The sequence below is a fragment of the Rhinatrema bivittatum genome, chromosome 9, assembly GCF_901001135.1.
Source record: "Rhinatrema bivittatum chromosome 9, aRhiBiv1.1, whole genome shotgun sequence".
NCBI lineage: Eukaryota > Metazoa > Chordata > Amphibia > Gymnophiona > Rhinatrematidae > Rhinatrema > Rhinatrema bivittatum.
Window position 1 is genome coordinate 252109152 of NC_042623.1, and position 14882 is coordinate 252124033.

The 14882-nt window shown below is 44.9% G+C and overlaps 1 protein-coding gene across 12 annotated transcripts in view; it reads left to right on the forward strand.

Moving 5' to 3' along the window:
- The window catches only part of TNIK (TRAF2 and NCK interacting kinase), a 559589-nt gene that overhangs the window by 300288 nt on the left and 244419 nt on the right, over nucleotides 1-14882 (forward strand). For all 12 annotated transcript variants that reach the window (XM_029617206.1, XM_029617211.1, XM_029617208.1 and 9 more), the window contains exon 4: nucleotides 12960-13085. In XM_029617206.1, coding sequence (XP_029473066.1) covers nucleotides 12960-13085 — 126 coding nt within the window. The remainder of the gene's footprint in view (nucleotides 1-12959; nucleotides 13086-14882) is intronic.

Here is a 14882-nt window from a genome sequence, read left to right on the forward strand (position 1 = left end):
CTTACGTAATCGCTGTTATATAAACATCAAAAGTACGCACATAGTTTTGGTTTTGTGCGCACATATATGGTGAAAAAAAAGGGGCAGTCTAGGATCGTTTCAAAGCAGGGCCAACAGTTACATATTTAATTTACTATTTTATAAGAGGCTTATGCATGTACATTTGGAAACTTAACTCACATGCAGGTCGATACAGTAAAGTGTGCTCCGTCGGAGCGCACTGTCAGCCTGCTCTGGACGCGTGTTTTCCCTTACCCCTTATTCAGTAAGGGGAGGAAAACACGCGGCCCACCCGCGGCACCTAATAGGGCCCTCAACATGCAAATGCATGTTGAGGGCCCTATTAGGTATGCGCGCGGGATCCAGTAAGTAAAATGTGCAGCCAAGCCGCACATTTTACTCTAAGAAATTAGCGCTGACCCAAAGGTCGGCGCTAATTTCTTCCGGCGCCAGGAAAGTGCACAGAAAAGCAGTAAAAACTGCTTTTCTGTGCACCCTCCGACTTAATATCATAGCGATATTAAGTCGGAGGTCCCCAAAAGTAAAAAAAAGTAAAAAAAAAAAAAAAAAAAATTTGAATTCGGCCCGCGGCTGTCAGGCCGAAAACCGGACGCTCAATTTTGCCGGCGTCCGGTTTCCGAGCCCATGGCTGTCAGCGGGCTCGAGAACCGACGCCGGCAAAATTGAGTGTCGGCTGTCAAACCCGCTGACAGCCGCCGCTCCTGACAAAAAGGAGGCGCTAGGGACGCGCTAGTGTCCCTAGCGCCTCCTTTTCCCCGTTTTTCCCGCGTCACATTTAAATACTGAATCGCCCGCACCGGCGAAGGGCTGGTGCGCGAGCCGGGAGAGTGGGCGTTCGTCCGCTCTCCCGCGGTCTTACAGTATCGACCTGATAGTTTTACGCCCTCTAATTGTCTTACGTAATTGATATCCAACTTGCTTGTTATCTGCTGTTGGCTGGGTGAACTGTGGAGAGTTCAGGCCGAAGAACCAGGAGGGTAAAATGACTTGGAGAAGGACTGGGCAAACTGGTGGAGACTGGGCAAACTGGTAGAAAACTGGTCATTTCAATTACGTGCATATGTTTTACAATATACCGACTTCCACACGTAAATTGGGTTTCAGTGCATTGCAAGTATTCTCGCATAAGCATACATACATGCGTAGATTTGAGGCAGAAGTTTGTGTATTTTATAGTGCACGTGTATCTTATTCTCATGGGTTAGAAAATACTATTGCAGATCTCCACATATATGCGCCATATGCGACCATGAGCAGTTGTTTGAAAGTTATTCTCTTTGCATGTACGTTAACCTACATAAATTACACATTCTGAAGCAACGTTCCTTCCAATGTTTGAAAGGGAATTTGTGCAAAACAAATTTTGTGCAACTTTTTATAAGCTGAGTTCATATTTGTGCTCTATGAGCCAGTATAATGCAAATAATATCGGGATTTCTTGTGTGTACTATCAGGCCAATTTTGAAACGAACATGCGTGCGCACATGCACACGCGTATGAGCACGTAAACAGCGATACATTGGAATTTTATATCATGCGCGCACTTGTTCGTGTATGATTTAAAATACACCTACCATGTGTAAATATGAACCTAATTTTAAGAGCTTACTCGAGCAAACCTACGTCTCATATCTCCTATAGGACTTTGCCGGCTTTAACGCGCGAATGTAGGTGGATCTTAAACGTGCTCACGCGAGGGACATTCCCAGTTTTTCAAATCAGTTCACTGGTTTGCCCAGTCAATCTTGAGGTCATCCATACCCTTTTGGTTCTTCAGCCTGCACACCCCCCAGTTGACCCGGACCCCTAACCCTGTCCTGTGAGCCCTAAAACACGAGATCTACAGACCTGCTCCTCATCAGCACTAAAGTTACGTGGATAAAAAGCTGATCCGTGCTGCGGCCTCTGATTTTAAAATTTGGCAATAGGTGCATAAGTGTTGGCCCTGCTCCCGAACGCCCATGCCCTGCCCTTTCACCGCCCCCTTATTCTTGGCACAGGCATGGGTATATACACGCGTAAATCGCAGCTTTTAAAATGTGCGTTGCTCTCGTGCGGCCCACATACACACTGACATGGGCATTTTTGCCCGAGCGACGCTTTCAAAAAACGACCTCCCTGTTTTCCTGTGTGTGCACGGTTCACGACCTCTGTGTGTGTGTGTGTGTGCACACATGCGCACCACTTAGAGAGAACAGTGTTCTGAAGAGGAGGTATACTTTTATGCAAATTAATCTATGCTTGTATTGGGTCAATTATTCAAGCATTTTCAAAGTGAACTTATGTGTGTGTGTGTGCCCTTTGAAAATTCTGGCTAACGTCTGCATGCACAAGTTATACGCAGACTTTAGCTCTACTCGCTGTTACGTGCACTGGCCGCAGCAGACCCGCGGCTCGGCCCCGTCACCTCTTTCAAAGTGATCCAGCATCTGGTCCCTCGTCTCTGGTGGCTGTGGGCCGCTGGGTCCGTCCTTGGGCTGCCCCTGGGGCCTACGGCTCTGCTGCAGCTCCTGAAGTTCCACGTCTGGCCTCTCCGTGTGGCCCGCGGAGAGACGCCGTCCTGACCAGCACTGGGCCCCTCCCTAGGTGCGCGCGCGCACAGCTAGTCCTTAAATAGGGCCCGCGGAGGAACCTGGCTGCGACCCCCAGATGATGATGTCAGCAGAGCTCCGGTATAAGCCCGGGCTCCACTCTCTCATATTGCCTTTGCAACAGGTCCCCTCGCTAGTCGAGTACTCGTTGCCTCTTCAGATCCTGGTTCCAGATCCTGATTGCCTTCGTTCCTGTTTCCTTGTTCCTGTGTTCCTGTTCCTTCATCTCTCCTTTGGATTGCTAACCTGGTTTGACCTCTGCATTGCCTGACTACTCCGTTGCCTCGCTCCAGCCCCTGACCTCTGCATTGCCTGACTACTCCGTTGCCTCTCTCCAGCCCCGGACCTCTGCATTGCCTGACTACTCCGTTGCCTCGCTCCAGCCCCTGACCTCTGCATTGCCTGACTACTCCGTTGCCTCTCTCCAGCCCTGGACATCTGCATTGCCTGACTACTCCGTTGCCTCTCTCCAGCCCCGGACCTCTGCATTGCCTGACTACTCCGTTGCCTCTCTCCAGCCCTGGACATCTGCATTGCCTGACTACTCCGTTGCCTCTCTCCAGCCCCGGACCACGCCATTGCTTCTCTCAGCCCTGGACTTCTGCTTCGTCTGACCATCCTTTGACTCTCTCCTCATCTAGACCTCAGCCTTGCTTGCCACTGCTTCCAGACTGCTGCCAGTCCTGATCCCAGCTTGCTTTAAAACACCTCTGCAGCCTTTGTCCTGGACATGGTTCATTCAGGCTTCGGCCTGCTCTTGCTCGGTTGCCCTCTGTCAGACTGTGTTCCTATTGGTGCCCGGATCTCTGGGACTCCGCCTCGTCCAGTACAACCCATCGACGACTACTGACGGAGGCCACCTAAGTCCAGCCAGCCCCGACACCCAAAGGCTCAAGCCGCGGGGAACAAGGGCTGGTATTGGTGAAGCACCAGCCGGCCTCCATCCATCAGCCCTCTCTGCCTGCCGATGGTGGGGACCCGTAGGATCCCTTCTACGGGTAGCGTCAACCCCACCTCGGCCCAAGGGTCCACCTCCGGCGCAACACTCGCATAGTTAAAAACTTACACGCCCAGTGCAGGTTGGACATTATTGAGAAATAATACCCAAAAATGTGTGCAGTTTGGAGGGGTTTCATTATATTTTTGACTCTGCAGTTTCATCTTGCTCCTTTGGGCTTCCAGCTCAAACAGAACTGATCTCTGTTAAGCTATGGATCCACAGATCTTCACTCACAAACCTACACGGGGCTTCCCAAACCTTTAGCCAATGTGACCCCATTTTAGCCCTTGAAAATTCACCTGACCCCAGAGGATGTGAAAACAAATTATAGCAGGGGTGCTGTTCCTTCCAACAATCACTCTACTCTCACTCTCCACTCGCTCTAGTTGATCCTTTCTCTCAACCTGTCCCTTCCAGAGGACCTCCTTTCTCAACTTCTGCCCCTCTAGCTGAGCACCTCTTTTTACCTTCCCAGCTCATTCCCTCTCACACCCTATCCAACCCTTTATGCATCGTCCCAGCTGATCCTTTCTCACCTCTTAGCCATTTTCATAATCCTCAATTGATCCTCTGTCATTCCGTCCTTCTCACTCCATCACCCATGCCCTCTCTCTCACCTTCCAACCTTACCTTCTCTCCTCTAACCCTTCTCTAACATCCATCCCAATTAATTCCCTCTCACTCCTGGCTCCTTTCTTACATAACCCAGTTGATCTTCTGTCATGCGCCCCCCCCCCCCCCCCCCCCCCAAATCAATCTCAACAACCAATCCCTCTTCAGCTGATTGAGCCCTCAAACTTCTCCTGCATCTGATCCCTCCCTTCAAATAGCTCCACTTATAAATATCCCTCTTGTCATGGTCAGCAGCAATTTATTTTTTAGACCCTAGGTCAAAAGTGGATGGCAAATGGTGGAAAGAGAGGGCAGGCTACTGACAGGGGGCAACATTTTTCTCTTGGGTAGGTTCAGTGGTGGCTGAGGAGAGAAGAGCAGTTACAATCTCCCTTCCCACCCTTCCCGTCATGGCTGACTTTCATTCCTGGCAGTAGCATTTAGGAATGAAAGTCAGCATCGGGCCTGTGAGCCAGTGGAATTTTGCAGACCCTTCTGTGATCCTTATTTCTCCCTATGGAGGGCTTCCTGTTACCACAGAAACTCATGCAAGGGCAGGGCTACCACGAGGCCCGTGAGTGCGTGCTGGCTCAAAGGCCCTGTGCTGACTTCCACTACCAATGCTGCTGCTGGTGCCTGAAGAATTCTGCCCTTTGAGGCACTTGCGATCCTAGATCACAGTTCCTTCCTGAACCCAGTATGTGTAAGCCCTGGTTCCAGCCCGTAGGTATCACCTTTAAGCCATGATTCACACTCCCTCTTCTCCAGGATCTGTAAATACTGCCTCCACAGCATCCCTGGCTGGAATGTGGAACGAAATCCAAGCTTGAGGATCAAGCCCGGGTGGGTTAATCCATCAGTACATTATGTTAGGACAAATCCTCTGTAGCACAAAGTTCTGCGTGGGTTATTTCAAACTGCTGGCATTAGCTTGCAGAATTTTTTAAGTAGAAAGTCTGCTTTTGTTTTTTTCACCTAATGTACTTGTTTCTTATCTAAAATTCCTTCATTCAAGTGCATATTAATAAGAAATTTTACTTTTGTTTCTCACCGGTTCTTCCTTTTACAATACCAGTACCACCCACCTACTCACTGAAAAAATGATGCCAGCAGCTAGAAGGCTGGAGGCTTGAGAAATGTAAAACGTTGCTGCTGGTCTCTGTCAGTCACAGCTTCTGTTAAGTGGGCTCTGAGAAAACGTGTGGCGGGTTACAATAGCGTACACTGCTTCTCAGCTCCTCTTGCCTCATATTTGATATTTGTATATAGAATGTACACATTATTTTATAGGTGGGTGCATTTTTATTTATTTTAAAAAATATTTATATCACACAATCTAAAATTCTCAGCAGTTTACAATAAAAAAAACATACATAATATTAAAACAAACATTGATAGCTCTACTAATGTCTTAAAACAAAATGCATGGTCCCAAAAATCAAAGAGGTAGGCGATCTATAATAGCCATCAGGATAACAAAGAAGAATAGATGCCTTGATCTTTTTCAAATATTTATTATAGTAGATGCGTGTTCTTTAAAAATGCCCGACTCAGGCCGCGTTTCGCAGCTGAATAGCCGCTGCCTCAGGGGCTTAGACAGCCATGATTCTTGAATGTGTTAAAGTGGTGCAGAATCATCAAGGAACAAATTAATGTGAATCAGCGGTGCAAAGCAACTTGCAGCGCGCAGTCCGGTGTTTAGTCTCTACTCCTTACGCTATGAGTAGAGACTGAGGGTCTATTGTGTTCAAAGAAATGCCTTTAGTTTTTTTTTCCTGGATTATCTGAGTGCATTCGATACCTCTGTGCTTATCAGGCAGAGAGTTCCACAACTGGGAGCCTGCAACAGTAAACTCTCAATCGCATTTCATCCAAACAGACAAGGTGTGCCAAGGGAGCATCCAAAAGATGTCTTCTGTCGATTCAAGGCTATCAGGGGCTTATAGACTTTAAATAAGGCACTTACGCAGTCTGGTGCTTCTCTACTTAGTACCTTATGGATCAATGTTAAAGGTTTCAACTGAGTAAATGTAACAGCAGGACATAAGAACATAAGAAATTGCCATACTGGGTCAGGCGAAGGGTCCATCAAGCCCAGCATCCTGTTTCCAACAGAGGCCAATCCAGGCCACAAGAACCTGGCAAGTACCCAAACGCTAAGTAGATCCCATGCTATTGATGCCAGTAATAACAGTGGCTATTCCCTAAAAGGTAAATTTTAAAAAGGATGCACTGATTTTATAACATTCGCCCGTTGCCGCGCTATAAAACCCATTACCCGCGCGCACATGCGCACCTGATTTTATATCGGCACATGCATGTGAGTGCGAGTGCCCACTCACACGCGCACGGGGTGGGGGGGGATTTTATTTAAAAGCAGGCAAAGACGCAGTTGGACCTTCCCCAGTTCCCAGGAGTGGACTGGGAGGAAACTTCCCTAACCCCCTAATTATCCTTCCTCCCTTTTCCCCTCTCTTCCATGACCCCTAACCCCACTAACTCTCCTAAACTTTTTTTGTTTTAAAACTTACTTGCTCTCACGAGCAGAGGTTCCGCGCGCTGGCCGGCTGCTTATGGGCGCTTTACCGGGACAGCCCCCCACCCCGCTCCCGCTCCCGCCCCAGCCCTCCCCTGGCCCGCCCCCTTTTAGAAACCTGGCACTTCTGCCTGTACCGCGAGACATGCGGGTGGCTGGACTGCATGCACGCATTTTCCAAGCAGCCCAGCCGTGCACGTATCTCCCGGTATTTGTGCGCACTGGGGATTTAAATTCGACCCGTTAGTCAACTTGATTAATAGCAGTTCTCCTCCAAGAACTTATCCAAACCTTTTTTAAACCCAGCTACACTAAAAAAAAAAAGCAAACAGAATGTTGGGAATTATTAGAAAGGGATTGGTGAATAAAACGGAAAATGTCATAATGCCTCTGTCGCTCCATGGTGAGATCACACCTTGAATACTGTGTACAATTCTGGTTGCCGCATCTCAAAAAAGATATAGGTGCACTGAAGAAAGTACAGAGAAGGGTGACCAAAATGATAAAGGGGATGGAACAGCTCCCCTATGAGGAAAGGCTGAAGAGGTTAGGGCTGTTCAGCTTGGAAAAGAGACGGCTGAGGGGGGATACGATAGAGGTGTACAAAATCATGAAAAGACTTAAACAGGTAAATGTAAATCAGTTATTTACTCTTTCAGATAATAAAAGGACTAGGGGGTACTCCATGAAGTTAGCAAGTAGCTCATTTAAAACAAATCTGAGAAAATTGTTTCACTCATCATATAATTAAGCTCTGGAATTCATTGCCAGAGGATGTGGTTAACGCAGTTTATAGTTTATTATTTTTTACTAGCTGTACCCTGCCACGCGTTGCTGTGGCTGAGCCTGGTTAAGTTGATAAAACAGAACAGAGCCAGGGGATATCTGTAATATGTTTAATTTTGCAATGCTTGTGGGTATACGACATTTTTTATTGTTCCATCGTTAGTGCAGATATACAAATTGTCAGGTTTGCATACTCGTGAACATGCAATCGGTTTGTAGATGTAAACCGCAGAGGTGTAAAGATTGTCCTTGAGCTTTGTTGATGGTTATTGCAAATGCCAATCTAATTGGGAATTGCAATCTTTTAAATTGAAATGGCATATCTGTTGGAATGATAGGGATGCAAGGAATGAGTACATCTTCACCTTTGAAAGGTCCTGTCAAGATTGTAGCTTCTATGATATTGGTCCTTAAATTTTTGATAGCAACACATCCCCTTTGTTTCTTCATAGCCTTGCAGTATGGACACACGTGTGTCATAGAGCCAATGAGAACATGCCGTATGAAAGTATAATCCTGATGTGGGTTGTATCGGAAAGCAAGTCGATTATAATGTTTGGCCAGTTGATGTAGGATCCATGGCTGACTTTGAGGTGCTGTCGATGTTAGAGGGATTTCAGCCACTGTCAGCGTTTCATGGGCATGGTGTTGTGAACGAAGGAGATTGTGAGCAGCGGAACGTGCTTGCCGTGATCGCAAGCGTGCCTCTAGCAGTCTGGATGCACGTTGCTCGGCCGCTTCCTGCTGTCTTCCTACAGCTATTCTTTCCTTGTTGTGCTGTTTTTTTGCTGCCCGTTCCTCCTCCGTGCGCCTAGTTCTAAGGCGTTGTGCCACTAGCGCAGCGCAAGTACACCGACGTAAGTTAGATTTTCTGCGAGGCATCAATTTGGTGAATTTATTTATTTATTTATTTATTTCGGATTTTTATATACCGGCATTCTCAATACAAGTATCGAATCAGGTCGGTTTACATAGAACAAAACTGTCGCAATAAAGGCGTTACATTAAACAGCGTTTCTTAACATATGAGTAACATATAACATATAACATATCATATAAAATATAAATAGATAATACAAATTTAAATATTACATAGACTATAATAATACTAATAACTCGTCAACAGGACGTGGATAAATACAAAGGATGTTTAAGGCATGAGTATATATCTTGAATAATTAGAGGGGTAGTCTAAATAGTGATATGTGGGTACATAGACCTTGTTGCTGTGCAGAGTCCGAGTAGTGCATGAGTAAAAGGAGACTGATGAATCAGAGAAGGAGTCTTAAACAGGTGTGTTGTTCAGATCTGACGTGGTTAGATCTGGAGGGGAGTATGGCTGATCGAGGATCTGATGTTGGACTATTTTTCTCTTTGACCGGTGTCGGAGTGATCTTGTGATTCTGTGTAGGCTTGCCTGAAAAGCCACGTTTTTAGGTTTTTCTTAAAAGTTGGATGACAAGTCTCTTGGCGAAGATCCGGCGGTAATGAACTGTATCGAATTGCAAGAGATGTATGAATGGTGTGTAAAAGGATCAAGGGAAATGGGACTGTAATGTCCGAAGAGCAAGAGAAATGCACAGGGCAAAAATTTATGCCTTCTTAGGTAAGAGGATCCAGACCTTAAAAAGCAGTTACGACGCTGATAGATAAGAAATGAATTGGTGTGTATAAACGTGGTCAGTCAGTGGGAGGTTGTGATCCTTAGGGGAGTGACTAATCCACCTAGTAATGTGTCTGTAGAGAAGTTTCTTTTGGAGGGCTAATCCGCTAGCTTTCAGAGATCAGTAAAGGTTATAGTTTGTGTGTTTGTTTTTTTTTTACCCCAAATGAACATCACCAGCAAAGAATAGTTTAAATATGCAAGCACACCTTCCTGGCCCCCCCCCCCCCAACCCGGTGAAATAGAGCAACCCACGCTACAGCCCCCCTCTCGGGAGATGTGGAGAATGAGTGCCCCCCCCCCCCCGTGAAAAACGCACGGAGGAAAATAAGAACGGTCCCCCACCGTGCTCCTCCCCGGCTACCTGTGTAAACTGCCAGCCGGTGGCGAGGGTGTGTGCTAGGGTTTGTTCCGCCGGCTGCCATGTCGCAAAACTTCACCGGTGAAAGTGGTGCGTCAGGATTCCTGACCTAGTAAGGGCAAATGTCCGCTGAGGATATGGCGCCGACAGGCTCTTGCCCTTACTATGTCACATGGTGTACCTACGTCACTGTTGTCGCCGTATAGCATAGTAAGGGCAAGGTTCGCCGGCGCCATTTTTGTTGCTGGCATCCGACGGCCCTACTGAATGCGATGTGTCCCGGACCGTTCCTGTGGTGCTGGCGGAGAAGCACGGACTTGTTTCAGGTGTAGTGTGTGATCGGAGTGCAGTGCGTGGGTGGGTGGAAGAGGGTACTTTAATTTAAAATCGGAGGGTGTGTGAAATGCGTGGCTTCCCAATGTAGCAGCCAGGAATTCGTGCTTTGGTGTGTTTTGGGAGGGTGGGTGAAGTAAGTGACATTGGCAGGCGTGTGGGTGGGGGTGTGTGGTGTGATGAGTGTGGATTTCTGTGTGTTATGAGGGAGTGTGAATGAAAGACAATAGCCCTGTGTGGGGGTGGGGTGTGGTGTGTGAGTGTGTGTGAAAGGTGTAAGAGGTTGCGCTTGCGCCGACGGCCACCAGATGTTGCTGTTTTGTGTAAACAATTTTTAAACTTGTATTACCTGTCACAGGTGTGACCTATATGTAAAGTAAGTGTATAAGATCCTTCCCGTATGGGAAGTGAATGTTGTGTGCAAATTTGAACGCATTCGGTTAAGCGGTTGGCGAGATTAGCGACGACGTACAAACTATTTAACATTTTTATTTATATAGATATACCGACATTTCGAGGTTCCATCATATCGGTTAAGAATAAATAAACTTAAAAATAATAAAATCACAATCAAAAACACAGCTAAACAATTAATACTAAAAATACTGGGTTTAAAAAAGGTTTGGATAAGTTCCTAGAGGAGAAGTCCATAAACTGCTGTTAATCAATAAGGAAAAGTAGCTTGGGATCTATTTAATGTTTGGGTACTTGCCAAGTACTTGTGACTTGGATTGGCCCTTGCTGGAAACAGGACGTTGGTCTTAATGGACTCTTGGTCTGACCCAGTGTGGCATGTCTTATATGTTTTAATGTAAAGAATAACGTACTAGAGTAACATGATCTCTTAAATAAGCTCCAGTTAAGAATATCATGGCTGCATTCTGTGATCTCTGTAATGCGTGCATTGTTGATCCAGGTAGGTCTAAATATAAGGAGTTACAGTGGTCTAATCCAGATAACACGAATGACTGCAAGATCATATGAAAGTAATCTGATGATAAATAAGCTCTTAGTCTTCTCAGAATGTGTAACTTATAAAAGGCATTTTTGACTACTTTGTTTACTTTTAGGTTAAAGATGGGTTTGCCTATTATTATTTCAAGATTCTTCATCTGGGAAGAGAATAAAATTGTATGGTTCTGAAATTGAAATAGAGGAGGGCAATTTATCTATGGGAAACATTCTAATAATATCAGTTCAGTCCTGTTAATGTTTAAACATACCAGTAATCTTTTTTTTTTTTTTTTAGCTGAATGGAAATTCCAGGTTTGATTTGGCCAAGCATCCTCACACTGGCACCCTTCAGGAATAGGGGGTCTCTCAGGGCTCTTCCTTGCTAGCCACTTTGTTTAACCTATATCTGCTTCTAGTCTGTAGCCTCCTTGCAAATGCAGATGTGAGCTACGGATTGTACATATACAGTTTGGTGTTGACCCAGGGCATTGTAATCCTCCAAGAATTCCTATAACTTTATGTACCGTATTCTCAATAACCTTTGCTAGAAACAAAACCTTAGAAATTGAATGTTAATTAGTTAAATCATCAGCATTCAGTTTATGATTTTTTAGAATTGATAACACTGTGACACATTTTAATGGAGGAGATGGAAATCCCTCTGCAAGAAAAGAGTTTTTATATTATTGCCCTGAGATTTTCACGTAAAACCTCAATACAGCTGAGCAAAGATCAAGAGAACAAGTAAGAGTTATTGCCAGCACTATGTATTCTTTTTGCAAAATATGATTTTTTTTTTTTGCATTATCTGTCAAGTCTGTATGCTCATTCAAGAGTCTTTAAATCACCGTAAGCCAATGAATAATCTTCAGTGCGGCGGTTCCCAGACCTGTCTTATTGACTCCATAGCCTGTCAGGTTTTCAGCACAAAATAAATTCACTGTATGTGACTATATCTCATACATATCATTGTGAATATCCTGAAAACCCAACAGAACATGGGGACAATAGGGACAGGTTTGTAACCACTTTATTTATATAGAAACAGAAATCACGACAAAAGAAGACCAAACGGCCCATCCAGTCTGCCCAGCAAGCTTTCGCACTTTTTTTTCCTCTCACATACTTATCTGTTTCTCTTGGCTCTTAGTAACCTTTTTTATTCTATGTTCAAACAATTTTTATTGAGTAAAAGACAAATACATTCCACCCAGGCTGTGTTGACACTTCCACAGCCCAGGAACTTATTACAAATAACAGCAAACTCATTTACAGATATGGAAAATCCCCCTCCCCGAGACAATGCTAAGTAGCAAGGGCTCTAGAGTTAAGAGGAAAAGCAAGGGAGACAATGGACACCCTTGTCTGGTACCGCGCTGAATAGCAAAGGGGCCAGACTGAGCATTATTAGCTATAATAGATGCCGTTGGGTTCATATACAATAAACGGACACTGTTTATTTAGAAAAAAGCCCTCAAACCCCAGATGTTGAAGTAGAAGAAACATATAATTACATTCAACCCTATCGAAGGCCTTTTCAACATCCAAACTTGCCACCAAAAAAGGGTCACCCACTCTCCTACACAGCGCCATAGCGGAAGTAACCAGCCTAATATTATGAAGGGCGTAACGGCCTCGAACAAACCCAACCTTTTTTATTCTATTTCCCTTCCACCCCCACCATTAATGTAGAGAGCAGTGTAGGAACTGCATCTAAGTGAAATAGCTTAATTAGTTAGGGGTATTAACCACCGCAATAAGCAAGCTACACCCATGCTTATCTGTTTATCCAGACTATGTAATTCAGTCCTTGTTGGTTGTTGCCTGAATATAGATCCACCTTTCTTCATTTCCCCCTGCCGTTTATCCATGGATAATGAGTGTCTTTTCAAATCAAGGGCCTTAATCACAAAGGTTTTTAAAGTCTGAGATCTTTTTATTCAACCAATGTAAGACTTATCCAGAAATGCTATTCATGAGCATAGAATACCACATTAAGTCTCTTGTTCTGATGTGTGCCATAGGCACAGTTTTCATTTTTGTTTCAGTCTTAGAAGCTGAGGGTTTTTTAAATTAATTTATCTTATGCAATTTTCTTTTAGGATGAAGAGGAAGAGATCAAGCAGGAAATTAATATGCTAAAGAAATATTCTCATCATCGGAACATTGCTACCTACTATGGTGCATTTATTAAGAAGAACCCCCCAGGAATGGATGACCAGCTGTGGGTAGGCAGAATTTTTCTTCTAAAGTATCTGGGTTATCCCACGGGAAAGGCTATAAGACTGAATAGTGTCTTATTTGGTGGAACACATGCAACTTATTGTGCGAATAGCCTCTGCCCCAGTTTGTTCTAGCATATAGGAGTTCACGGGTTCTTCCCTCATAGGGTGTGAATAGAGAGTCTTCCAAGGCTCTTAAGGTTTTTTTTTCACCTGCAACTTTTCTGTAACTCGCTCAGTAAGGAACAAAAAACAGTATAGCTGTTCCAAAAAAATAAAATCCTTCCACTGGTCACTCGATGTATTTATTCATTCACACTTGATGCATCACATATCACAATCTCCAAGTGAAGTACAAAAACATTGGAATTATGCAACACAAATAAAAACAAGCTGACCAATTTGATCAAATGAAACAATAAAATTAAAAAATAGCAGCAAAACAGCAAAAATTATAAATATAGACCCAAGTATAGGATCATGAAGTAGGACCAAATGTAAGATCAAGCTTTGGCAAAGTGCCAGATCCACACTCAATCTCAAATCATCCACCAGGACCATCAAAGCAGTCCCGGTGCTATACCTGTGCTGAAACCCCTATTGAAAAGAAGCAAGACAATCCTTATCAGATAAAAAAAAAGTTTCCAATTGCCTCAAAAGAGCCCACTCAATATATTTTGATAGGAAAGTCAAACTGGCTACAGGCCACAGAAGGATCTAAGGAAGGCTTTTATAATAATGATTTCACCAACACATGCTTACAAATAACAGGGAATTTACCAGCTCACAGAGGGTTGTTTGTAATAGAGGTTAACAGTGATGCCAAATAATCTTGGGAGGCCTTGACCAAAACTGAGGGACAAGGATCTAGTGAGCAGGTGGTTGGGCTAGATTTGTTTAACGACCTCAAAGTATCCTCCACCTTCAAGATGCTCAAAGTTCTACCAAGAGCCACAGGGAGCGAAGGCCACATCCGAATTACTGCCAGGGAAAGAACCAGAACGATCTTATCATTAAAACAATGTGTAAAGTCCCCACAGCGTAATGAAGAGAATGAAGAGCACCTGCCTGACACATCAGCCGGCGCGCTGTTACGCAAAGCTCCTTGCGTTTATTCGTGGCGGAGTCAGCCTTGACTTGAAAAGAAGCCAGCTTTGCTTCCAACACGGCTGCTTGATTGTAGGAAACAAACATTCGCAGCAGGCCCACTGTAACTTAATGCGCCGTCGCTATACAAAAATGAAAGACAAATTGCTTTCTCAAACAGTAGCGAATGCTGCACAGCCTGGCAAGTGGGCACTGTGGGTCAGGTACTTCCCCTGGTACCCGCTTCTCTGGATGCCTCTCTCTCTCTCTTTTTTTCCTTCCCCGTATTCCAAACCAGATGAGCTTCCGATTATTCGTTAGGCCGTCTTCTCCCTGACCCCCACAAATAAAGGACAATCCTCCTCCTCCAATCTCTGCAGGTATCTCGCTTACATAGGATAGGGAGTATGGAGCTTAACTTCTCTCTTTCCCCAAAAACCTTTTATCTTCAGAATATCTCAGGAATCCATGCTTGGGACCCCCCCCCCCCAAGACCAGACCTTTCCAGTCTTCTTGAATGCTGAGCACCCCAAACTTAGACTCCAGTCACCTTCCCAGGATGGGAAGCAGGACTGGTATCCTTTCCCTTTGGAGAGAAACCCCCCACCACCACCTCTCTTAGCCAGAGAAATATCCTGAAAAGTGACCTCTCCCCGTGAGTGAGAGACGTGAAGAATCCTGAACCATGAAAGCACAGGACGTTTGTTAAACTCATGA